Below are 25311 nucleotides of genomic sequence, written 5' to 3'. Positions count from 1 at the left end.
CCCCTTAGGTATGGTGCTTCTCACCCCCAGGGTGTTTTCTGTCTCCTCTGGCTGGTAAGATTCCTGCCCGTCCCTCCACCCCTTCCTTTAAAGGCTCTGCTTTCCCACCTAGACAGGAGATTGCCCCACATGAGCTCTGGTGACCTGTGACATGCCAGGCAACTGGTGTCAGGAGATGGCTTTAAGTCTCAGGCTGAGGCCATGATGAAGCGCCAACACCTCATATCTACTAAGAGCAGAGCGTGCTGGGGGCCGTGTAAGACATGTACGAGCTTTTCCTCTTCTCATCTGACACTCACAACCAGTTAAGATAAGGAGTCATTTCCATTTTATGGATGAGGAAATTGAGGCTCAGGCCAGTGCATTTAGCCAGCAAGTGAGCAGCAGAACCAGGATCTGAACTTGAAACCACTGCCTGCACTGCTTCCTCGCTTCTGAGAGCTGCCCTCGATCACCACGTTTGGGAAGCCCTCTGGCAGCTATGTGCCCTCTTTGTGACACACAGGTTCATGTCTCAGAAACATCATGTCTTTGCCCTAACCGCAAAGCATGAATTTCTACTAAGTTTCTGCCAATAAAGGAGACAGTTCTAGTGGAAAGTTCACGTGCTTTGGAGGAAAACTGAACTGTCACTTTCTGATTGAATAGCCACAGGACTTTGGACAAATTACTGATCCCACTTTCTCTTCTATAAAATTAGCATAATACCATGTTTCCATATGGGTGCTACGAGGCGTTCACAAGGTCATGTAAGCAAAGGCTGCTACTCTTCTTCTCTCTCCCTAGCCGGGGACACTGAGAGGCAGGAAGGACCAGAAAGAGGCTCTCCGGGAACTCCTGAGGTCTAGAACCCTGGAAGCAGGCCCTTCCTCTCTGCGTGCATCTCCTGTGATCATCAACCACGTTTAAGCTTCCTGGCCTGCCTTCTTGAGGTCCACACCGTCGGATGATCCTGACCCACCCTTGGGTGATGACTGCTCTGACTCAGTTATGGTTTTGAGAGCAAAATCCTGCTGGGAAGACCACTGCTAGCCACACATAAATCTTCCTGTCCCAGAGCTCAGTACTCCCAAATGATTCATCTAAGATGTTACTGCTTGCGTGTTGTCAACTTGTCAGCTATGGTAATTGGGAAGACTGTGGAAATACAGAAAAGTTTGCTATTGTGCTACATGGGAATAAAACCTGTTGTCGGGAAGCCCGGGTGGCTCAGCAGTTTAGCACCTGCCTTCGGCCCAGGGTGTGATCCTGGAGTCCCGGGATCGAGTCCCACATCAGGCTCCCTGCGTGAAGCCTGCTTCTCCCTTGGCCTGTGTCTTTGCCTCTCTCTCTGTGTGTCTCTCATGAATAAATAAATAAAATCTTTAAAAAAAAACAAAAAACCTGTTGTCACCTTGTGAAGTTCTAGACAAATCACTATGGATTATATGAAAACAGGCAATAATTGTGTGAGGGCTGACGAACTGTGACTTTTCCTTTGTAAAATATTCTTTAATATTTAATTATCTTCAGTTTACAGTGAATGTTTTGGAGAAAATCTGATGATGATGATGTAGACTTCGTCAGCAGCATACCCACACATTCCTGCTGGCTGCCCCATTCTGCCTGCTGTGCCTCTAAAAGATTTGGCTCAGGGGGCTTGGGTCCATCTCCCTTGGCAGGAAGAACCATACTAGGTTGGAAGGTGGTCGGGGAGATTTCACTTGAACAAAGCCCTGGGCTGCTCAGGAAAGCTCAACACACAGCACCAGCAGCTGGCTGCCTCTTTTCACCAGGCATATGTTACTGGCTAAAGCAATGAGCCAGCACAATTGCTTCCCCAACAGTGCCCTCCTGTGGCAGAGGCCTGCCTCCAGAGCGAGGAGCCAGGGAATAGGCCAGAGTGGTGGCAACACCAGCAACCCCTTTTGAGGATTAAAACTGAGCAAAATAAGTGTTTGAATGAGTCACACTTAACATTGACATGTCCTATGAGATGGGTCCATCACTTGAGATAAGACAAATGGCCTGGGTGGACTGAGTTTCTAAGGAGAAGCAGGAGGTCAAGGCCAGTGTCTTGTCTACCCTAGAGTCCAGGGACTGAGCCCCCATGTCAGGCAGTGGTACACAGCTCAAAGTGGCTTTTCTTTTCTTTTTTTTTTTTTTAAAGATTTTATTTGCAGGGAGCCCGACGTGGGACTTGATCCTGGGTCTCCAGGATCATGCTCTGGGCTGAAGGCGGCACTAAACCGCTGAGCCACCCAGGCTGCCCTCAATGTGGCTTTTCAAAGAGGTATTCCAGATCCGGGGCACGCAGTCTCTGCTCTTTGTTTTTGTTTTTAGCAAAGTCTCTCAGCAGTGCCATGACTTCGTTTTCAAATATTTCTGGGGCCGGTTTTGCTTCTGCAAGAGAAGAATGGGCAGAAAGAATTATGTCAGTCAGTACTCAGGCATAAGGACCCTGAAACCTGAAACTCTGGCCTCTGAAAAGAACCAGTAGATACACAGACTGTCTCCATTCTTCCTCTAAATATACATGGTAGCCTACAGCAGGAGCTGTACTGTAAATAGCTCTATTGGAACAGCTGCTCCCATCTGTTTACATATTGTCCATGGCTGCTTTTACCTAGGATGGTAGAGCTGGATAGTTCCAACAGAGACCATATGGCCACAGACTAAAATATTTACTGTCTGGTCTTTAATGAACAAGTCTGCCGACCCCTGACCTGTCCAAGCTTGGTGGCACCATTTTGCTTTGCACTTGGTATCTCAGTGTTTTCTGGGTATTGGGTTTCTTCTTCCAGCTTATACATTTCCAGAGGCAGAAGTCCTTGGTTGTACATGACAAACTAGTGGCTCTACTAACTTCAGCAAAAAAGAATTTCTTAGAAGGCTATTAGAGGAACACAAGATGGATGTGAACCTGGAGAACCAGGTTTGGATGGAGGCCACAATAGCATGGAGCAAAGACATGAGAGTGTGTCTTAGAAGTGTGCGAGGGGGTCCCAGTATGGTTATTTACCTCCCACCTCTCTCTCTCCACCCTAAGACACTTGAGTAAGATTCCAATTACAAGCAAAGCCTTCCCCGGGGAAAGCTTAGGTAATGTGTTTGAGAATGACTCTCCTATCAAGACTACAATGCCAGGAGAGAGAATTTCTCAAAACAAAGCTGAATTCCCCCTCACTCAGCACTGAGCCCAGCATCTAGTGGGCTTGTCATCTTTTTCTTTTTCTGTGATCACTGAAATGAAGTCCAGGAGATTTAGGCTTCCCCTAAGGATGGTACAAGTTGGAAAGAACACTGTGCTCATCCTCACAAGAAAAGCCAGAAAAACCATAAACAGCATGACTTTCTGTGAAGTCATCCGAGAACTGAGGTCATGGGGCAACCAAGTAGAATAAGATCTAAGGGAAGGCCCTCAAAGGAGAAATTGCACATGAGCATCTGCTTGCCTGAGACAAGGCCCAGGAAGAAGAGATGCTAGAGACCATCTGGCAGGGAAGAAGAGTTTGGCTACAATTTTTTACAAACTGCTACAAGCCAAGTGTGGGCTAGCCACAGACACTGGGGGAATGCACATCCTGTGGACTATTCTCAACAAACCTTCCGAGTATGCTCCTGCTCCTGGATCCTGATCCATGGTAGGTTCAGGTCAGGAGGTGTGAGAATACCTCCCTGAGCGGTGCAGGTCAGAAGCAGGGGAGCAGCCAAGACTGCAAAAAAAGCATAAAGCCCAGCCTGGCCCTTCTTCTCTACAGAATAAAAGCCATAAGAAACTGGGAGTAGGTCTGCAAATCCTGTCTCCGACTGAACACATGTGAGGAGACCTTTTTGGGATGGTGAAAAAAGAACAGAAAAACAAAACAAAACAAACTTCTACTCCTGTGGGATAGGCAGGGCCACAGAGAAAGCCCATCCCTGAGAAGCAGGGCCACAGGGACTGAACCAGGATAACAGAAAATGTTCTCCCAGCCTTCCTTCCCCGCCCCATGGGAGGGAAGCACTAAGTGGGAAGCAACAGTAATTTACTGCTGGGGAAAAGCAAGAAGAGCACAGAGATTCCCTTAGAGGCACAAAAATAGAAGGAAGGCTGAAAGCTGAGGGTAGAACAGGAACATTGAGAAATACCTTCCGGAAACTCAGCCCCTACTCAAAGCAGATGGTAGCAATAGAGGCTTGTGGTGCAGTGAAAGGAAGCAAAGCCCTAACAGAATCCAGGCAAGCTTAACTCCTAACTAGACTGACTCCATCCCCATACTAACAGCCTGCTGGAAGCATGCCCATTTCCAGGCATGAATACTATTTACTTCAGTCTTTACTGTCTTGCTCATAATGTCTAACACTCAATCAAAAATTATGAGATACACATGCATACAAAAGGAGACAAACACACACTGCAAAGGGACAAAGCAGTCAACAGAAAAAACCTCGGAGGTGACACCAATTTTAGAACTACTACCAAATTTAAAGAACTGATACGTTAAAAGCTCTAGCAGAACAAGTAAACAAAATGTAGGAACAGATGAGCAACTTCAGTAGAGTTGGAAACTATAAAAGTCAAACATAAATGTTAAAAAAAAAATACAGTAGCAAATAAGCAGATTGACCAACAGGCTAATCAAGAGACTCAACACTGCAGTCAAGGAAAGAACTGGCCACTGGAAGACAAATCAATTGGTCTTACCCAATAGAAATTCCCCAACCTGATACATATAAAGAAAAGACTTAAAGACACAAAACAGAATCGAAAAGCTGTAGAGTAATAAGAAACTGTGTAATAGGACCCAACATGCCCAGGGAACCCAAGCAGGAAAAATACCAAGGACAAACATCAAGACACATCGCATTCAACAGCTAAAAACCACAGATGAAACGCTATAAACATTCAGGAAAGATATGTTACATATACAGGAGTAAAGACATAGCAGACCTCTTGTCTGCTACACAAACCAGGAAACAGAACCTGGTAACTCGATGGGAATTGGAAGTTAATGGTACAATGAAGGTAACCAAGACAGCAAACCCGAAGCCAGTGCCAACTCCCAATCAGACTGACTCAATCCTGCACACTAACAGCAAAAGAAGTATGCTCCTGTAAAGTGCTGAAAGAAAATACTGTGAGCCTGTAATTCTACACCCAGTGAAAATATCTTTCAAAAATTACAAAAACAGAGATAATTCATAATAGTGGATCTGCACTATAAGAAATATTTAAGGAAGTTCTTCAGGCAGAAGGAACAGGATACAGATAGAAAAATGGATCTATACAAAGAAAAGAAATACAAAGAAATGAAAATCTCTAGACAATTAAAATAAAGCTTAGTGTATTTGATACACTGTTACATATTTTTGTGTATATATATATATGATGCAATGTAAGTTATAATTTTTTAAAAGATTTTATTCATTTATTCATGAGAGACACACAGAGAGTGAGAAGCAGAGACACAGGCAGAGGGAGAAGCAGACTCCATGCAAAGAGACTGACATAGGACTCAATCCCGGGACTCTAGGATTATGCCCTGGGCCGAAGGCAGGTGCCAAATGGCTGAGCCACCCAGGGATCCCCTAAAAGTTATAATTTATATATACAAATGTAAAATATATTCTTTTCCTTATTTTAATTGGCTCTAAAAATGACTGTCTAAAGTGAAACTAAAGAAATATAGTGTAGGCTTACAGCTTAAGTAAAAACTACGACAACAGATGGGAGGGAGGATTTGGGAGTATATTAATGTGAAGTTCTTACATCGTATGTGATACAGTTAATAGTACTTGAAGAGAGACTGATTAATTAAGGATGTATATGTAAAGCCAAGGGCTATCACTAAAAGATTATAATAGGAAGTAATAAATAATAAACTAACAATGGAGGTCATATGAAATTTAAATTACTCAATTAAGAGATGCCTAGGTGGCTCAGTTAGTTAAGCATCTATCTTTGGCTCAGGTCATGATCCCGGGGTCCTGGGATCGAGCCCTGCATTGGGCTCCCTGCTCTGTGGGGAGTCTACTGCTCCCTCTCTCTTTGCCCCTCTTCCTGCTCATGCATGTGCTCTCTCTCTCTCTCTCTCAAATAAATAAATAAAATCTGGGGATCCCTGGGTGGCTCAGCTGTTTGGTGCCTGCCTTTGGTCCAGGGCATGATCCTGGAGTCCTGGGATCGAGTCCCACATAGGGCTCCTTGCATGGAGCCTTTCTGTCTCTCTCTCTCTCTCTCTCTGTCTCTCATTAATAAATGAATAAAATCTTATAAATAAATAAATAAAATCTTTTTAAAAAATAAAATACTCAATTAAAAAACCATGGAGGGGTGCCTGGGTGGCTCAGTTGGTTAAGCATCTGCCTTCGGCCCAGGTCATGATCCCAGAGTCCTGGGATCGAGTCCTGCATCAGGCTCCCTGCTCTGTGGGAAGCCTGCTTCTGCCTCCCTGCTCTGTGGGAAGCCTGCTTCTCTGCTCCCTGCTCTGTGGGAAGCCTGCTTCTGCCTTCTCTCTCTCTTTCATGAATAAATCAATGAAATCTTAAAAAAAAATTTTTTTTTAATCCAAAAAAAAAAAACATGGAACTAGAGGGGTAAAGAGAAAAAGAACAGATGGAAAAGACAAGAAAAAGATGACAGATCTTAATTCAACCACATTGTTCACTGAATATATGCAAATAGCCAAAACACACCAATGAAAACAGAGACTATAAGACTGAAAAAAAGAGACTACATACGCTATCTATAAGAAGCTCGATCTAAATATAAAGACAAAGATAGGTTAAATGTAAAAGGATGGTGTGGGAGGCAAACTTCTAAGTTGGCCCTCAGTATTTCCCACTCCCCTGATATATAAGCCCTGCATAATCCTCAGGACTGTGAGCATGATTTTTACTACCATGGTTGGGTTACGTTATATGGCACAGCTGACCTCAGGAAAGGCAAATTATCCAAGTGGTTCTGACCAAATCACATGTGCTCTTTATTTAGTCTTTTAAAGGGGGAGGGGGAGAGGGAGAGAGAGAATCTTAAGGCAGGCTCCACACCCAGCACGGAGCTCAATCTCAAAACCATGAGATCTTGACCCTAGCCAAAACCAAGAGTCATATGCTTAACCAAATGACCTACTGAGGCCCCCACATGTGCTCTTTAAAGGTAGTTTTCTCCAGCTGGTGGCAGAAGGAAAGCCAGAGAGATTTGAAGTGTTGAGAGGTATTCCATGTGAGGGAGAATCTCCATTGCTGAGATGGAAGGAACCATGTAGCAAGGACCTGCAAGTGCCTTCCAGGAGGTGAAAGAGATCGACGGTAGCAAGACAAGTGGAATCTCAGTCCTACAACTACAAAGAAATGAATTCTCCTAAGAACCTGAATGAGCTTCCAGACAGGATTGCAGAATAGCTGATACCAATGTCAGACTAAGCTACAGGCCTATAGAACTTCTCACCTATAGAACTATGAGTATATGTATAAATATGTATGAACTATGTTATCTAAAACCACTAAGTTTCTAGTAATTTAATATGTAGCATAGAAAAACTAACATAGGTGGAAAAAATACATACCATGCAAACACTAATCTAAAGAAAGCTGGAGTATCTAAATTACTATCAGATACTTTAGAACAAAGAATATTATCAGCAATAAAGACATTACATAAAAATGGTAAAGGAGTACAATTCATCAAGAAGATACAACAATCCTAAATGTTTTCACAAAACAAAGCTTCAAAATATATGAAAGAAAAACAGAAAATTGAAAGGAGTAATAGACAAATCCACAATTATAAATGGAGAGTTCAACACTCTTCTCTTACTAATTAACAGAATGACAGAGGAAACCTGTCAGAATATAGAGAACATGAAGAACAGCATCAAACAAGTTGTCCTAGTTGACATTTATAGCACAGTTCATCCACAGGTTCAAAAGATACATTATGTTCAAGTAAGTGAACATGAGACATTTATCAGGTATCACAGCCATAGTTCAGGCCACAAAACAAATTTTAAGAGACTTAAAAGACCTAAAACTACACAACATAAGTTCTGTGGTCATACTGGAATCAGTAACAGAAAAATATCTGGAAATATTTTTTTTTAAATCTGGAAATATTTTAAATGAAACTTCTACACAACTCATGGGTCAGAGGAAGTCAGAAGGGAAATTAGGAATTGAATGAAAATGAAAACATAACACATTCAAATTTGCAACATGAAGCCAATGCAGCACTTAAGGGGAAATTAATAGTATTGAATGCTTACATTGGAAAAAGAGGTTTCAATCAATGAGCTCAACTTCCATCTTACAAAACTAAAAAAATAAGAGCAAATTAAGCCCAACACAAGCAGAAGAAAATAAAAAGCAGAAATCAATGAAATTAGAAAAAGAAAAACATCCTCTTTTTCCGGCTGGAACCATGGAGGGTGCAGAAAAGAAGAAGAAGGTTCCTGCTGTGCTGGAAACCCTTAAGAAAAAGCGAAGGAACTTCACGGAGTTGAAGATCAAGCATCTGAGAAAAAAGTTTGCCCAAAAGATGCTTCGAAAGGCAAGGAGGAAGCTTATCTATGAAAAGGCTAAGCATTACCACAAGGAATACAGGCAGACGTACAGAACTGAGATTCGCATGGCGAGGATGGCGAGAAAAGCCGGCAACTTCTACGTGCCTGCAGAACCCAAGTTGGCATTTGTCATCAGGATCAGAGGTATCAATGGTGTGAGCCCAAAGGTTCGAAAGGTGTTGCAGCTTCTTTGCCTTCGCCAGATCTTCAATGACACCTTTGTTAAGCTCAACAAGGCTTCAGTTAACATGCTAAGGATTGTGGAACCATATATAGCATGGGGGTACCCAAACCTGAAGTCAGTGAATGAATTGATCTACAAGCGTGGTTATGGCAAGATCAACAAGAAGCGAATTGCCCTGACGGATAACACACTGATTGCTCGGTCTCTTGGTAAATATGGCATCATCTGCATGGAGGATCTGATTCACGAGATCTATACCGTTGGAAAACGTTTCAAAGAAGCCAACAACTTTTTATGGCCCTTCAAATTATCTTCTCAAAAAAAAAAAAAAACAAATTATCTTCTCCACGTGGCAGAATGAAGAAAAAGACCACCCATTTTGTAGAAGGTGCAGATGCTGGCAACAGGGAAGACCAGATCAATAGGCTTATTAGAAGGATGAACTAAGGTATCTACCATGATTATTTTTGTAATCTGGTCAGTTAATAAATGACTACTTTCAAATGGAAAAAAAAAAAAAAAGAAAAAGAAAAACAGAAAAAACAATGAAATCAAAATTTTTATGGTTCTCTGAAAAAATAAATAAAATTGATCAAGATCAACCTTTAGCCAAACTGATCAAGAAAAAAAGAAAAAACTCCACAAATCACCAATATCAGAAATAAAGGAGGGACCTCACTACAGCTCTTCAGACATTCAGAGGAAAAGGGAATATGACCACAACTTTATATCCACAGACTTACTAACAGCTTAGGTGTTAATGTGGCCAAATTTATTAAAAACACACTAACTAACAAACCTCACCCAAAAAGAAACAGGTAATTTGAATTGTTCCATAGCTATAAAAAAAAAATTAGGCTTTACAGTTAAAAACTTCCACCAGAGAAAAACCTCAGATCCAGATGAATTTCCTAGGAAATTCTACTAAATATTTAAGGAAGAAATCACAGCAATTCTACATACTATTCCAGAAAATGAAAGAGGAAAGCACTTCACAACTCATTTTAAGAGGCCAGCATTACCCTGATCAAAACCAGATGGCATTATAAGAGAACTACACATCAGTACCCTCATGAAGACAGACACAAAGATCTCCAAACTATTAGCAAATCAAATCAAGCAATACATATCCAGGTCAGGTGGTATTTATCATGGTGATGCAAGATCGATCCAATATTTGAAAGTCTATTAATCAGAGTCGCCTGGGTGGCTCAGTGGTTTAGCGTCTGCCTTCAGCTCAGAGCGTGATCCCAAGGTCCTAGGATCCAGTCCTGCATTAGGCTCGCCACAGGGAGCCTGCTTCTCCCTCTGAGTCTCTCATGAATAAATAAAATCTTAAAAAAAGAAAAAAGAATCAATCAAAAATTCATCATATCACTAAACTAGGGGAAAAAAATCATAGGACCAAACAATCATCTCTATAGAAATGCCTAGAAAGCACCTGGCAAAATTCAACATTTATGAAAAAACATTCAACATATTAAAAAAAAGAGGGAAGTTTTCTCAATCTGATAAAAGGCATTTACAACTAACCTACAGTTAACGTTATATTAAAGGTGAAATACTACTTTCCCCCAATGCTAGTAACAAGCCAAGGATGCTGCTCTAACTGCTGCTATTCAGCATTATACCAGAGATCCCAGACAATGCAGTAAAACCAATGAAAGATATAAAGGGCATACAGATTGGAAAAGAAGAAAACCTTCTCTGTTCACAGATGACAGTTGTCTACATAGAAAAAATCCCAAAGAATCTACAAAATAGCAGTATACAAAAATCAATTTTCTATCTATATCCTCCCAACAATGGGAAACTGAAAATTTTTCTTAAAGTATCATTTATAACAGTCCCAAAATATATGAAATACCTAGGTATAAATCCAGCAAAATATGCCCCAATATGCCGAAAACTACAAAACATGGACTGTAGATTTTTAGGATGGCCCCCAATGATCTCCACCTCCAGATATCATGCCCTTTGTATGAGTCTCACCCCACCCCACTGCTTCAGGCTGGACCTTAATGGCTTGATTCTAACCACCAGAAGATGGCAAGGATAACAGAATGTCATTTCTGTTTCTGTGATTAGGTTACAAAACACTAAGACTTCCATCTTGGTAGCAGACTCCTCTCTTGCCTTCTTGGCTTGCACACTTTGAAGAAGCAAGCTTCCCAGCAGGAGAAGGACAGGGAACAGAAGGCAACCTGTAGGCAACAGCCAGCAAGGAACTTAGGCCTGCAGGTGGGGAACCTGTGAGGAATTTAATTTGTGCCAATATGAGAACTTAAAACATATCCTCTCCTAGCTGAGCCTTCAGATGAAGCCCCAGATCGTAGGCTGACACCTTGATTATAACTTTGTGACAGAGTAAAGGGTAGGACCCAACTAAGCCATGACTGGATTCCAGACCCACAGAAAAGTTGAAATAATAAAAGTAGGTTTGTTTTAAGCCAGTAAGTTTTGGGGTAATTTGTTATACAACAGTAGAAAACAAACATGCTGTTTAAAGAAGTCAAAGACCTAAAGGGTGCCTGGGTGGCTCAGTTGGTTAAGCATCTGCATTTGGCTCAGGTCATGATCCTAGAGTCCTGGGATCGAGCCCCATGTCAGGCTCCCTGCTCAGTGGGGACTCTGCTTGTCCCTTTTCCTCTGCCCCTCTTTCCAGCTCATGTGCTCTTTCTATCCCAAATAAATTTTTAAAGAATAGTTTTTTTAAAAGTCAAAAGACCGAAAAATGGAGATATATCATATTCACAGATCAGACAATTCTGAATTGCTAAGTTTCCCAATTTGATCTGTTGATCTAACACAACTCCAATCAAAATCCAAGCAGGAATGTTTTGAGAAACTGAACCAGTGATTCTTTTTTTAAAGATTTTATTTATTTGACACAGTGAGTGAGCGAGACAGAGAGAGAACAGAGGGAGACGGAGAGGCAGACTTCCTGCTGAGCAGAGAACCCAACGTGGCACTTGATCCCAGTACCCTGAGATCATGACCCGAGCCGAAGGCAGACACTTAACTGAGCCACCCAGGCGCCCCTGAACAAGTGATTCTTAAACTATAAAATTCCTAGAAGAAAACAAAGAAAATCTTTTACTTCAGATAAGGCAGATTTAAAAAAAAATTTTTTTTAAAGATTTTATTTATTTATTAATGAGAGACACTAAGAAGGCAGAGACATAGGCAGAGAGAGAAGCATGTTCCCTGCGGGAAGCCTGATGTGGGACTCGATCCCGGGACTCCGGGATCACTCCCTGAGTCAAAGGCAGACGCTCAACTGCTGAGCCATCCAGGCGTCCCAAGGCAAATTTTTAGACATAGTATCAAAAGCACAATCAGCTATGTCACCAAATAAAACATTGTACTTCACCAAAATTAAAAACTGCTCTTTGGGGATGCCTGGGTGGCTCAGTGGTTGGGCATCTGCCTTCAGCTCAGGGCAGCCAATGTATTAAATCATACAATAAAAATATGGTCAGTCTTTGAGCCTGGCCTCTTTCACTTAGCATAGGAGTCAACAAACTATGGCCTGCTGCCTGTTTTTGTAGGGCCTGTCCGCTAAGCATGACTTTTAAATGGCTGAGGAAAAAAGTCAAAAGGATATTTTATGACACACGAAAATTATATGAAATCAAAGTTCAGTGTCAACAAAATTTTATTGCAATGCAGCCACACTTGTTTGTTTACCTACGGTCTGTGGCAGTTTGCATGCTTCAATAGCAAGAGTTGAAGACTCATGACAGAGACTGTATGCTCTGCAAAACCTAAGATATTTACTACCTGTCCTGTTACAAAAAAAATTTGTCCTAAACATACACTTACCATATGACTCAGTGACGCTTTTCCTGGGTATTTATCCAAGAAACACTAAAATCTACATCCACAAAAAGCTATATGCAAACATTTGTAGTGGCTTTATTCATAATTGCCTCAAACTGGAAACACCCTCATGTCCCTCAGCTGGTCAATGGATAAACAAACTGTGGTACATCCACATGATGAAATTTTACTTAACAATAAAGGGCCAGAGAGTAAACATTTTACACTTTGTGGGCTTTCCAATGTTTATATAAGCCTCTGGACTCTGTATTATGTCACTTTATACTCAGAACCTACAGAATGGTTTCTACTTTATGACTCAAATATAGACTGCAAACATAAAACCAGAAGACCCAGACTGTAGCAAAAATGAATGAGATATGCTCTAAGATCCATTCTCCCATTTTTCCTGATAACAGAACTCCCACTGTAGCTGGATGCATGAAATAGACTATATTTTCATCATGACTGGCAAAGCCATGTGACTGAACTGTGGACAATGGAAAATAAGTGGAAGTGTGGTGTATAATCTCCTGAGAAGGATCCATAAAGAATAAGGCATGTGCTTCTACACATTTACTCCTGGCTGAAACACAGACATGATGAATAGACCTGCAGCAACCACCTGTGACCATGAGGAAGACAGTACATGCTGAGGATGAAGAAGTAAATCAAGAGGAATCTGGAGTTCATGGCTTCTGAATGGAATGCCTACCTCTGGACTTGTTATGAGAAAGAAAAAATACAATCCTGATTTGTTTGAGCTATTATTGTTTTGGATTGTAATTGTTATGAGAAAGAAAAAATACAATCCTGATTTGTTTGAGCTATTATTGTTTTGGATTTTTTGTTTGTTTTACTCACAGCCAAAGCTAATCCTAATTATATATAGTAAGAACCATTCTTCCCAAAGGTAGTGCTGAAGTGAGACTACCTAGAAACTCTTCCTATGTAGCCTTCTACAGTTGTCGGGTTCCATACCACTGCCAGCCTGTTTTTTCTATAACAACTGTCTTTCCACACCATCCCACTAAATTCCTTTTTTGCTTAAGTTAGACAGGTTTCCATTACTTGCAAACAAAGAACTTTAACTAATAAAACAACTTTGCACACTTTGAAAAATTTGGAGTGCTACTGGGGTTGAGGGTTTACTGGATTGAGTGTCCACTGCATGAATAGAAAGAAAAAAATATTCCAGACTCAAATTGGTGCAAGTCATCCTATTTTTCACATCATGCTGCTTACTGATCATGCCAGTACCTGTAGCCCAGTAGTAAATATCCCAGTCATTACTGGGCTCATTAATCAGGCGATCATAGAGGTTCAGCTGTTTCTCAGTCATGTGGTGCAGATACTCTTTAGCAAAGAGGCTAAAAATGAGAAAAAGAACAAAGTTGAAAAGGCTATCTCCAGTGAAAGAGCAGTGACACCAAATCTCGTATTTCCCTACCTAAGAAGTATACAGTTTTCCAACATTCCCCTCTTTCTGCTCTCATAGAGCAGCCGGGCTCTTTTGGTTTCTATGGATTCATCAGTTCGCTCCTGCCATGGAGGCAAAGGGATTTCAATCATGTCTTTTTGGGAGTCTGTTGGGCTATCACCTCTGTAGAAACGGTTGGATGGTGTGCTGAGCAAAGGAGACACTAGGTGGCGCCTTGACAGAGCAAGCATCTGAAATAAACCACAAACATCTTTATGAGGAGTTACCCTCAGTCATCCACTCAATACTTACTAGGTGTTAAATGCATTCAATCTCATTTAGTTCTTAAGAAGTTATGTTGATACTGTCCCCACTTTATAACTTAGGAAGTGGAGGCTCTGAGAAGTTAAACAACTTAACCAAGGTCACCTAAACAGTAATTGCAGTTAAGACTAGAATCCAGCTCTAACTGCAAATATCTTCTTAACAAGTATCTCTGGAAATTCTTCAATAGAAATATTTTCTCTTTCCTTTGTATTCTCTTAAAATTCTTGTGGAATGGTATACATTTTAGTTGCTTGTTTGTGTTAAAATCTGAGCATACAGTGATGGCATGGTCCTTAATCTCCCAAAGGCTCCCAATCAGGAGAAGGGCAAAACCTATCAAGATGCAATTATAAGGTAGTGACATCAGCAAGATGATGGAACAGGAAGTCCCACATTCTCCTTCTCTCACACAGACACCAACTCAACAACACATGGACCAATTCCCTTTTATGAGAAACCCAGAAACCAAGTAAGAGGCTCCTGAAAAAAGAAGACATGAAATCCTTCCAACCTGGAGTTTACATGCACAAGCCTAAAGAAGACAAAAGTCTGAGAGGCTCCTGGAATCTCTAGCCAAGTTGACTGGTGACAAAGGTCTTTCCTTGTACAAAGCCAGTCCAAAAAGACTGGGAGAGCTGTTTTTTCAAAAGTGTAGACACCACATAAAGTTCAAGGGACACGAAAAAACATGGCCCGATCAAAAGTACGAAATAAATGTGTAAAAGACAACCCTAAAGAAACAGGCATATAAATTACCTGACAAAGAACTCAAAACAGCTGTCTTCAAGATGTTCAATCAGCTCAGGAAAACAATGCATGAACAGAATGAGAATATCAACAGAAAAATATTTAAAAAGAACAAATTTTAGAACCAAAGAATATAAAAACCAAACAAACATAATTTACTATGAGGGTCAACTAGCAGACTTGATCAAGCAGAAGAATGAATCTGTGAACTCAAAGATAAGTCATTTGAAATTTCCCAATCAGAGGAATTAAAAAAAGAACAAAAGAAAGTGAAATGCACATAAGGGACTTATGGGACATTATCAAGTAAACAAGTATAAATAATATGGGAACTCAGAAGAAGAGAAGAGAAAGGGGCAGAAAGCTTATTTAAAAAAATGGCCAGGGCAGTCCCGGTGGCTCAGTGGTTTAGCGCCGCCTTCAGCCTGGGGTGTGATCTTGGAGACCTAGGATCAAGTCCTGCGTTGGGCTTCCTGCATGCAGCCTGTTTCTCCCTCTGCCTGTGTCTCTGCCTCTCTCTCTCCGTGCCTCTCATGAATAAATAAATTAAAAAAAAAAAAAAACACAAAAGCCTATGAAAACATAAAGATCACTGGTAAAGATTAACAAATGACAAACAGAATATTGTAATATTGTAACAGTGATATGTAAATCACTCTTAATTCTGATATACAAGTTTGTTTGTTTTTTTTTAAGACTTTATTTATGGGACTCAATCCCGGGTCTCCAGGACCACACCCTGGACTGAAGGCAGTGCTAAACCACTGAGCCACCCGGGCTGCCCTAATTCTGATACAGAAGTTAAAATAGAAAAACATAAGATAGGGATCCCTGGGTGGCGCAGTGGTTTAGCGCCTGCCTTTGGCCCAGGGCGCGATCCTGGAGACCCGGGATCGAATCCCACGTCGGGCTCCTGATGCATGGAGCCTGCTTCTCCCTCTGCCTGTGTCTCTGCCTCTCTCTCTCTCACTGTGTGCCTATCATAAAAAAAAATAAAAGAAAAAAGAAAAACATAAGATAATACAATATAAAAAAATATGTAATTGTGGGAGTGCTTGGATGGTGTAATTGGTTAAGCAAACAACTCGGTTTCTGCTTAGGTCATGATCTCAAGGTCCTGAGATGAAGCCCTGCCTTGGGCTCTGCACTCAATGCCAACTCTGCTTGGGATGCTCTCCTTCTGCCTCTGCTCCCTGTGCGCTTGCACTCTCTCAAATAAATTACGCTTTGCATAAGGCACATGGTAACCAAAAAGAAAATATCCAAAGGAATAGGAGATACACAATAGAAAATGAGAAAGGGATTAAAGTTTGTCTCTAAAAAAAAGAAGAAAGAAAGAAAAGAGAAACACAAAGGATAACAGCAAGGGAGGAGAAAAAGGACACAAAAGCTACAATGCGAATAGAAAACAATGAACAAAATGGCAATAAGTTCTGGATCAGTAATTATTTCACATGTAATGAACTAAACTCTCCAATCAAAACACTAGTGTTTTGATTAAAGAGTAAGATCCAACTATATGCTATTACAACAGACTCCTTTTAGATATAAGAATACATAGGCTGAAAGCAAAAGGATAAAAAAAGATAGTCCATGCAAATGGTAACCAGAGAGCCAAGATGGCCCTACTTATGTCAGTCAAAACAGGCTTTAAGTCAAAAACCGTCACGAAATAAGGGACATTTATTATATCATGGTAACGGGGTCAATGCACCAGGAATATTTAACGGTTATGTATTTCCAATCAACATTAGAGCACTCAAACACATGAAGCAAACACTGACAGAACTGAAGAGAGAAATAAACAGCAACACAGTAAAAATAGATTTCAATATTCCACATTCAGTAATGGATAGAACTCCTGGTCAGAAAGAAAAGGTCAACACAGTAAACCGAAGCCATTTGGCCTGAACAACAGCTACAGACCAAATGGACCAAGACGGACACATACAGGACATTCAACCAACAGCAGGATACATCATTTTCAAGCACGCTTGGATAGGAACATTCTCCGAGACAGATCACGTTAGGATGCAAAATAAGTCTTACCAAATTAAAAAAAGATTAAAATGCCACAAATGACCACAATGAAATGAAAGTAGAGACCAACATCAGAAGGAAAACTGGAAAATTTACAAATACGTGAAAACTACCAACACTCTAGCTCACGAATAACCAATAGTTCAAATGGGTCAAAGATCAAATGGGGAATTCGAAAATATCTTGAGACAAGCGAAAACGCAACCTACAAATATATCCTGAGAAGCAGCAAAAAAGTACTGAGAGAAGTTTACAGTGTGAACGAGAAGCCTGCAACGACATGCCCTCCGGTTGTACGATCGTAACAGGTATTAGGCAATAGACAGACTTCAGATCTGGCACAGAGGCGGCGCAGCCAGCTCCACCGGGGAAACAGGTGAAATCTGAACCGGGTCTCGCACGAGACGGGCACAGCGGGCTCGGGAAGGAGTGAATGTGACCTGAATCTCCTACGTTGCAAGGCGCATCTCTCCTTGGCTCTGCCCTTGCCCTGGGGTATCAGGCAGCTGGATGCTCCTCGCAGTCTCCACGACTGCGTTGTAGGACGAGACTCAGCCCCCACTATGGCCTGCCCAGGACCCTACAATCTCCACTCGCCTCACCCGTGCCAGACCCGGGAACGTGGCGGCCACCGCCATCCTTCCCGACCCGCTCCGGAAACCTACGGCTCGGCCACTTCCGGGAACTTCCGAACGCCTGAGCTGCGGACTTCGGCGCCGAGGGCCTGAGCCGGAAGATGCGTCCCTGCGTATGGCGGAAGTGGCTGTACGCGTGACGCCAGGGGCGGAGGGGGCGGGACCTGGGGCCGAGAGCGGTTCGCGCGCTTCGGGCCTAGTCTGGACTCGCCGCCGCCGCCGCCATATTCCCGGTAACGGGGGCGCGCGGCCGGGGGCCGGCTGAGCCGGAAGAGGGCTCGGGGCCAGCTCTGAGACTGGGAGGGGGTCGGTTGAGTTTGGGGCGGTCGGAGTCGACGGGCGGTGGGAGGTGCGGGCTTTTGAAGGAGGAGGCCGAGAGCGCCGGGCGGAATCTGTGGGGAGGGAGCGGGGCGGGCCTAGTTGGGGGCGAGGACTGGGCCTGGGTGGGGAGTGGAAGCGGCTGGAAATCCGGACCCGCGGGGACTCGAGCCGGGGACGCTTGGGGGCCTAGGCAGGTGCGGCGGGCTGGCGCTGCGGGCTTCTCCGCGGGCGTTCGTGGCAGCGCCGTCGCAGGGCCCCTCGCAGCAGAGGCCTGGGCTTTGCCGTCGCGCCACGGGCAGCCGCGGCGCAGCTCGGGTCAGGCCCGAGGGTGATGGGCAGCGAGCCCCGCGAGCCCCGGCGGCCTGGGAGTTCGAGGGGCGGCGCGAGGCCGGGGGCGGGGCGGAGCGGGTGGGACCGAGCGGGACCGAGCGGGACCGAGCTTGGGCTGCCGGGATGCTGCGTCTCTGGAGACCGGAGGTTGGCAACCATCGCTCTCCTCCCAGCCCGGGACCCTCATGCCTTCTACCTTGCCTCTTTCAGGATACCGCAGTGGCATCTTCCTTACTTTGTCCGTTCTCCGGCTCGCGATCTTCCTTCCGGAGCCATGTCAGAAGGAGTGGACTTGATTGATATATATGCTGACGAGGAGTTCAATCAGGTGAGGGGTCATCGGCATGGGGGTTTTCTGGGCTCAGCTGAATCACTTTGACCAAACTTGCAGGGGTTTCAAGCATTGACAGTCTTTGCTAGGCCTGAACATCCTTCTATCGGGTCTAAATTTTTTACTCTACCACAGACTTTAAAGACGTCTGACCATTGCGTTTTATGTTGGTTTTTAGCTGCCAAGGCTTAATTTTACAAGCTTTAAGAGCAAATAAAAATTAGATATAATAGAATGGTGAATCAACCTGTGGAACTTGCTCCCCCAGGAGGCCAGACTTGGGTGTCAGTCTCCTCAAAGACTAGCCACACTTAAGAAAATCACACTTACGTTTGCTGTAGTATTCATGAGGACAGTGTTCATACCTTTTCCTTTGCGGTTATTTTCCCCACCCCCCCTTTTAGAGAGGGAGAAGGAGGTGGAAGGGGAGAGGGAGAGAGAATCTTAAGCGCTCCATGCCCAGTGCAGAGCTGATGAGGGCTTGGTCTCACATACCTGAGATCATGATCTGTGCTGAAATCAAGAGTCAGAGACTTAATGGACTGAACCACGCAGGCACCCTCCCCCCTTGCAGCTCTTTGAAAGGGCAGCTGGGGAAATGTAGTCCCCTCCTCCATAAGGCAGTACAAAAATACAGTGTAAAAGATACTTTAACATTTAACTGCAGCTCCATTCTGCCTGTTTTGGGTCTTCCTTCTGTAAGTAGTTTGCCTCTAGTCTTGAGAGGTGCATAGGCATTTTGGTGTAATAAATTTTATTTTATTGATGAATGTAACTGTTTAGAGGGTAGAGGTAAGGGTGTTGGACAAACCAGTTAAAAAGCATATATAGACCCCTTGGTATACCCTGGATTTGTCGGTCGGTTTATACTACCTCAAGGAACAGTATGCAGTGATATTCCTTGAAATGATAATCTAACATTGAAGTCAATCTCAAGAATGTTCCATACTCTGTATTTAAAAGTTAGTGATATCTTGCGGGAATTGTTTTCAGCACTATTTTAGATGAGTAAACTGGTTCTTCCCATTAGCACCTTTCATTAGCATCTTACATGGGTACACGTAAGGACCTGGAAAAAGGATAAAAAGGACAGATTAAAGAAGGTGCCCTGGTTGGACCCTGACTTTTATACAAGGCAACAAAGGTTTCATACGTGTCATTTTTTTTTCACTTGGCACAAGTTATATTAATATTTTTAACATATTATGCCGTTTTCTAACATGGAGATTTTAGAACACCTGAGTAGAATAGTATAGTGACCTTCTACCCATTATACAGCCTCCTGAAGTAGAATATTTAATAGTCATCTTCCCGTGTGTACTCAGGTAAACTGGAGTCCTCTACATGTGGCTGCCGATTGACCTAAATACATGAAAAAAAAATTTTAAGCCCAAACAAGTCAAATAATTATGGATGGAAAGAAAGGTTTAGTGTATTAGTTTAGTTACACACCATTATTTTCCTGAGTTGTCCATATTACTTTGAATCAGATCTTTACTACTCTTTACAAGTTGTGGGTTGTTTTTGTTTTATTTTTAATGCAAGACAGGAAGAAAAGAAGGTTCTCGTAGTTCTTATTATCAATAAAAACCCTTCCCCCCCCCCCTTAATTTCCTTCTCTCTGGGTTGATAACAATGCTGCTCATTGAGAAGTACGCAGAACACGCAAGTCTAGCCGCATTTAGTCTAAGAAAATGGAATATCATAATTTCTTAAGCTATATAGCTTGGAGGTTCTAGATGAAGCACAGGCCTTGTCCAGTGGTCACTGCTTTGTTAGTGTAGAAGTCACTGGACTCAACAATTAATTGTTGTCCTGTTGCTTTAGAAAAGTTTTTTTATAACGGGTCTAAGGCCAAAGATTGTATGTGGTATCTAGTAGACATTTATACTAAACACAATATTTAATGCTTGGCAAGTTGAAAGAAGTACAGATTTTGAATGTTTTATGTCCATTTGTGGAAGGTCTAGGGAGACGGGTGGGTGGGTAGGGGTGTGTGTGTGTCTCTGTGTGTTCCCCGCCAAATGAGTTAATTTTTGGTAGAGCTGCTTTTAGTGTAATTTGGGGGCTGCTAAAGAAATATTAAAGTTCTGTTTGGGAAGAATTGTTAAAAGCAAGGTTAGACCTTAAGGCAGCCAGTACAGATTGTATTTTAGAATGTTTAAGGAATATTAAGGGACGCCTGGGTGGCTCAGCGGTTGAGCCTTCAGCTCAGGGCATAATCCTGGGATTCAGGATCGAGTCCCTCATCGGGCTCCTTGTGGGAAGCCTACTTCTCCCTCTGCCTGTGTCTCTGCCTCTCTGTGTGTGTGTCTCTCATGAATAAATAAATCTTTTTTTTTTTTTTTTTTTTAAGGAATATTAAGAATTCATCCCAAGCTGATCCAGGCATGAGAACCGTATCACATGTACCCTACCCCCCAAGCAAAATGAATGCAGTTCCTGGGTGGAACCTTAGGGTGCTGACTCTCTGATCTCTTACAACATGAGCTGTAAAAAATTCTTTTGTAGAGCTGCTTTACTCCTGTCATATTGGGAGTCAAAATTCACAGTTGCTCTCTTGGGCTGGGGAAAGGTACTCTGGAAAAGTAAGCATGAGCTGCCGCTTTGCTGAGTATTTTGCCTCTGTTCCTTGTGCAAAGCAAGTCTCTTTGCATATTGCCCAATACTGTTCGCTGCTTCCATCAACAAGTACTTATTAAGCAATTTCTTTTTGCTAGGCACAGTGTCAGGGCTAGGGAGGGAACAGGGAAGAAATGGATCCCTGTGTTAAAAAGACTTTGCATTCCTGGTGGTTGAGAGCAGTGGACAGTGGCAGGGAAGGAGGGCGTAAGCTGAGGACTAGAGATTGTCATTATAAAGCCAAAAACTTTGAGTTTTAGTTACAATTAAAAGAAACATTGGTATCGAGTAGGTGGCCTTGAAAAAATAAATCATAGCCTTTCTTCCCTCAGAAATTAGGAAAAGGGAATTGGAGGGTAGAAAGAAACAGTGAGCGTACAGGTGGAGAAGTTCTTATTTAAATTCAAAATCATACAAGTCCTTTTTTCTCTAAAAGCTAAAGAGACAGTCATAGTTCTTTCTATAGTACTAAACAAATTTTTTCATGAGATCTTCATTCAGTTTTAAATACATACTTTTTTGATCTTCCTGGAATGAAACCTTCAGCATCAGTGCACATAAAACATTGTATTTTTCACTTAATTTGTAGAATTAGATTTTGCTTTAACCTAATTCAACATTTGGTAATCAGAAAAATGTCAGGCCTGTTTTTCTGTCTTACCAGCTGAAGAAGTTAAAATGAATTGGTGTTGCTAGTAGATTTAAATCCAAACACAACTTGATACGTTGTTTCTTCAACAAACTCCTCAACAGGCCTGCTTTGTGAATCAGAACAGTTCCCACCAGCTTTTTTGACCCCTGGTTTTATGGCCCAGAGAAACCATTTGAATCTTGTGACAATTTTGGATTCATTGAATCCTTTTGTGCTTCTTAAAGTGGTAAGGTAATCCATATACAAGGGTTTTCAGGACTTGGGTCTATCTGCTCTCTAGGGGGTCCCTGAAAGAGTAGATTGCCTAGGCTTGCAGTATGGGAGATTTCCTGGTAATGTGTGGTTTCTGAGCTATACGAATCTGCATATTAGTTCACTGCCCAATATCAGTGGTAATTTTTGTGTTAAAAATTTTTTTTAATTTGTTTAAAAGATTTTATTTATTTATTTATTAATGAGAGACACAGAGAGAGAGAGAGAGGCAGAGACACAGGCAGAGGGAGAAGCAGGCTCCATGTAGGGAGCCCGATGTGGGACTCGATCCCGGGTCTCCAGGATCAGGCCCTGGGCCACAGGTGGCGCTAAACCGCTGAGCCACCCAGGCTGCCCTGTGTTAAAAATTTTAGACGTACATTTCTGAATCACAGATACTGCCTAGAAGGAATTCTAAGTTTGGTTCCACGGAGTACTGAAGTACTCACTGAAGTAATGAAGTACTCATTCCCCATAAGTTCTAGTTCATAATCCTTGATTTAAATTGAAAAAGCACCGTGGTGCTTTTTAAAGTAGTGCTCTCTAAGGATTAGAACATGGGAGGGGTGTTCAAGTGGTTTCCATCTTCTTCCTACCTTGAACCATAAGAGCATATTACCATGCCTACTATATAAATAAGTAAATGATTTTGTTTAGAATTGCAGTTCTTTGAAACAGAAGGGCTATGAAGTATTTTTCACCATTATGTTTGTCAGGTTTTTAGCCCTTCATTTTACTCACTTTATTATCTACCCTGTGCTCTCCAATGTTAGCTTCTCTTCCTGTTCTTTACATATATATTCTTTTTATGTAAGATGCTTATTATAATTTTGACTATCTAAAACAGTCTTCATGTGCTTTTTTGTCTCATTGATTTCTTTTTTTCTTTCTTAAGATTTTATTTATTTAACTTTAAAGGGAGAGAGCACATGAGCAGGGAGAGGCAGAGAGAGGGAGAGAATCTCAAGCAGATTCCATGCTGAGCATAGAACCTGACTTGGGGCTCAGTCCCACAACCCTGAGATCACAACCTAAGCAGAAACCAGGAGTCGAACTTTTAACCAACTGAGCCACCTGGGCACCCCCCTTTTCTTAAGTTCCCTCTAAAAAGGTTACTGTCTTTTGCAATTCTCTCCAATATTTTTACAAGGTATAAACTCTCTGTGGGATTTTTTTAGAGAGTATTTGTAGTATTTGAAATTATTTACATGCCTCAGGAAGTAGAATCCTTTTTTATTCAGTATCAGAACAGCCCAATAATGCTTTGTGTGCATGTTCTTCTATTGTACTTCAGATAAACTGAGAAACTAAAAGATTGTTTTCAGAAGTATGTGATGGTATGTAGATCTAGGAATGAATTTTGTAGTGAGTTCCCTCTCTAGTCTCACCTTAGAATCTGCAGTTCTTGAACAAAGAAAGCTATTAGAGCTTCCTGTCCTGAGTTGCATTAGAGGAAGTGCTCTGTTTCTTCAGGGAACTAGAAAAGTTACTTAACATAGGTTCTTCCTTTATTTTTTTAAAAGCAGTGTCATGAATGAGGTGTAGTTTCCCTAAAACACTTTGAACTTCTGTCATTTTGGCAGCATCATCTTTGGCACTGTTAGGGTGTTTTAGAATGTTATCTGAAAAAATACTTTCTGATCCATAAAAAAGAGCTCTCTGAAATAACTGACATTGCAAATCTGAAACATTAAGGTCTCCTGGTGGTTTTCATGGTTTTAAGATTCGAGGTATATAGTGTTAACTTGACTCCTATAACAAAATACCAAAAACTGAGTGGCTTATAAACAACAGCAAATTTCTCACGGTTCTGGAGATTAGAAGGCTGAAGTCAGATTGGCTTCTGGTGAGGGCCCTTTTCTAGGTTGCAGAATGCCAGTTTGTATCCTCATGGGATGCAGAGCAGAGCATGCAGGCTCTCTCTTGGCTCTTATATGGGCACTAATCCTGTTCAATAGGGTTCCACCCTTAAAGCCTGGTCTAATTGTAATTTCTTCCCAAAGACCCCACCTCCTGATACAGCACAGTGGAGAGTAGGGTTTCAACATCTGCATTTTGGGGGGGACAAACACATTTATTCCATAACAATAATAAACGTGTAAACATAACACATGATAAAAGTATATTTTGCATTGTGTTTCGGAGTACATGTTCATATTGTAAATGCTTACTGTGACATAGTTTATGAGGTGCTTGTCCTGTTTTCTGACCCTTAATATTTTGAGAGAACTTCACTGTTTTTGTGGTATCATTAAACATCTCTGGCATTGCTCCCAGAAATCTCTTATAAGTGTCACAATCATGTATTGGATTTACATTGTCACCTAAAAAATATTAAGGGAAAATCTCCCAGAGTTACTCCTTTCCTTTCTTTTAAAAATGTTTCTTTGGAACGTCTGGGTGGCTCAGCGGTTGAGCATTTGCCTTTCGCTCAGGGCATGATCCTGGGGTTCCAGGATTGAGTCTCCTATCGGGCTCCTTGCATGGAGCCTGCTTCTCCCTCTGGCTATGTCTCTGCCTCTCTCTATGTCTCTCATGAATAAATAAATTAAAATCTTTATAAATGACAAAAATAAAAATGTTTCTTCAATGGATACTTAATAGAAAGATAGGATTGCATACTATGAGTTTTAGAGCTTCTCTGAATCATTTGTGTAAAAATAAAAGTTTAAACCAGTAACTTCAGTTATTTCTTGCATTCTGGGTTCCCACTTGAATATGCTTTTCCCTTTTATTTTTAAATGAATATACTTTTTACTCTTTTTCTTATTAAATAGAGTAAGAAGATTTGTGTAACTCGTGATTTTGGAAATAGTACAAGTTGTGGAAAATAAGTTTTTCATTACTGTATCTTAGGTGTGGTCTTTAGAAGCTAACCTCATTGACAGTAGTAGCAGGTGCATCTTTATGTGTTCTTAGTTTGCTTTTGTAATCATCATGTATCTTTTGATTCTCACAGTTGGCTGAAGCTAGAAGCATTGCAGACTTCTAAGAGGGTCTTGAGAGAAAAAGCTACAGAAGCATAATTCAGTGAAGTGGTTTTACGTAAAAAAGTATTCTTACCAGGAAATTATTCTTACTAGCTTCCTAGGGTACGACAGGGAAG

The 25311-nt window shown here is 41.8% G+C and overlaps 2 protein-coding genes and 1 pseudogene across 14 annotated transcripts in view; 2 read left to right on the top strand and 1 right to left on the bottom strand.

Moving 5' to 3' along the window:
• Nucleotides 1-1466: 1466 nt before the first annotated feature.
• Nucleotides 1467-17799, bottom strand: SDHAF2 (succinate dehydrogenase complex assembly factor 2). Of its 3 annotated transcripts, none has more exons than XM_025987455.2 (4): nt 17665-17799; nt 13979-14199; nt 13789-13898; nt 1467-2382 (listed from the first exon to the last, which is right to left on the bottom strand). In XM_025987455.2, exons 1-4 carry the CDS (start codon nt 17698-17700, stop codon nt 2252-2254), a joined length of 498 nt encoding a protein of 165 aa, XP_025843240.2. In that variant the 5' UTR covers nt 17701-17799; the 3' UTR covers nt 1467-2251. The 3 variants fall into 3 exon arrangements, with proteins under 3 accessions (XP_025843240.2, XP_025843241.2, XP_072614328.1); XM_025987456.2 differs by lacking the exon at nt 17665-17799 and adding an exon at nt 17272-17535; XM_072758227.1 differs by lacking the exon at nt 17665-17799 and adding an exon at nt 15032-15270.
• On the top strand, nt 8381-9082 carry LOC112911083 (large ribosomal subunit protein uL30 pseudogene; annotated as a pseudogene).
• CPSF7 (cleavage and polyadenylation specific factor 7) overlaps nt 17768-25311 on the top strand; it is a 23594-nt gene continuing 16050 nt past the window's right edge. For 2 of the 11 annotated variants that reach the window (XM_072758208.1, XM_072758206.1), the window contains exons 1-2: nt 17834-17930; nt 18559-18676. In XM_072758208.1, the coding sequence (XP_072614309.1) occupies nt 18623-18676 (54 nt within the window). In that variant the 5' untranslated portion in view covers nt 17834-17930; nt 18559-18622. Of the gene's footprint in view, nt 18004-18058; nt 18213-18558; nt 18677-25311 lie in introns of those variants that run through there. The other 9 variants (XM_072758209.1, XM_072758207.1, XM_025987453.2 and 6 more) reach the window with 8 other exon arrangements.

This window comes from Vulpes vulpes, chromosome 5 (genome assembly GCF_048418805.1).
Source record: "Vulpes vulpes isolate BD-2025 chromosome 5, VulVul3, whole genome shotgun sequence".
NCBI classification, from domain to species: domain Eukaryota; kingdom Metazoa; phylum Chordata; class Mammalia; order Carnivora; family Canidae; genus Vulpes; species Vulpes vulpes.
Note: the sequence above shows the minus strand (reverse complement) of the source record. Positions and strands in the feature narration are given on the sequence as shown.

Excerpts from the sequence above, each read along its gene's own strand:
- SDHAF2 (XM_025987455.2), bottom strand. The coding sequence starts at position 17,700 with ATGGCGGTGGCCGCCACGTTCCCGGGTCTGGCACGG. Across the intron at positions 14,200-17,664 it reads CGTTCCCGGGTCTGGCACGG|ATGCTTGCTCTGTCAAGGCG; the intron begins GTGAGGCGAGTG and ends GGTTTATTTCAG. Across the intron at positions 13,899-13,978 it reads GAAAACTGTATACTTCTTAG|CCTCTTTGCTAAAGAGTATC; the intron begins GTAGGGAAATAC and ends TCTCATTTTTAG.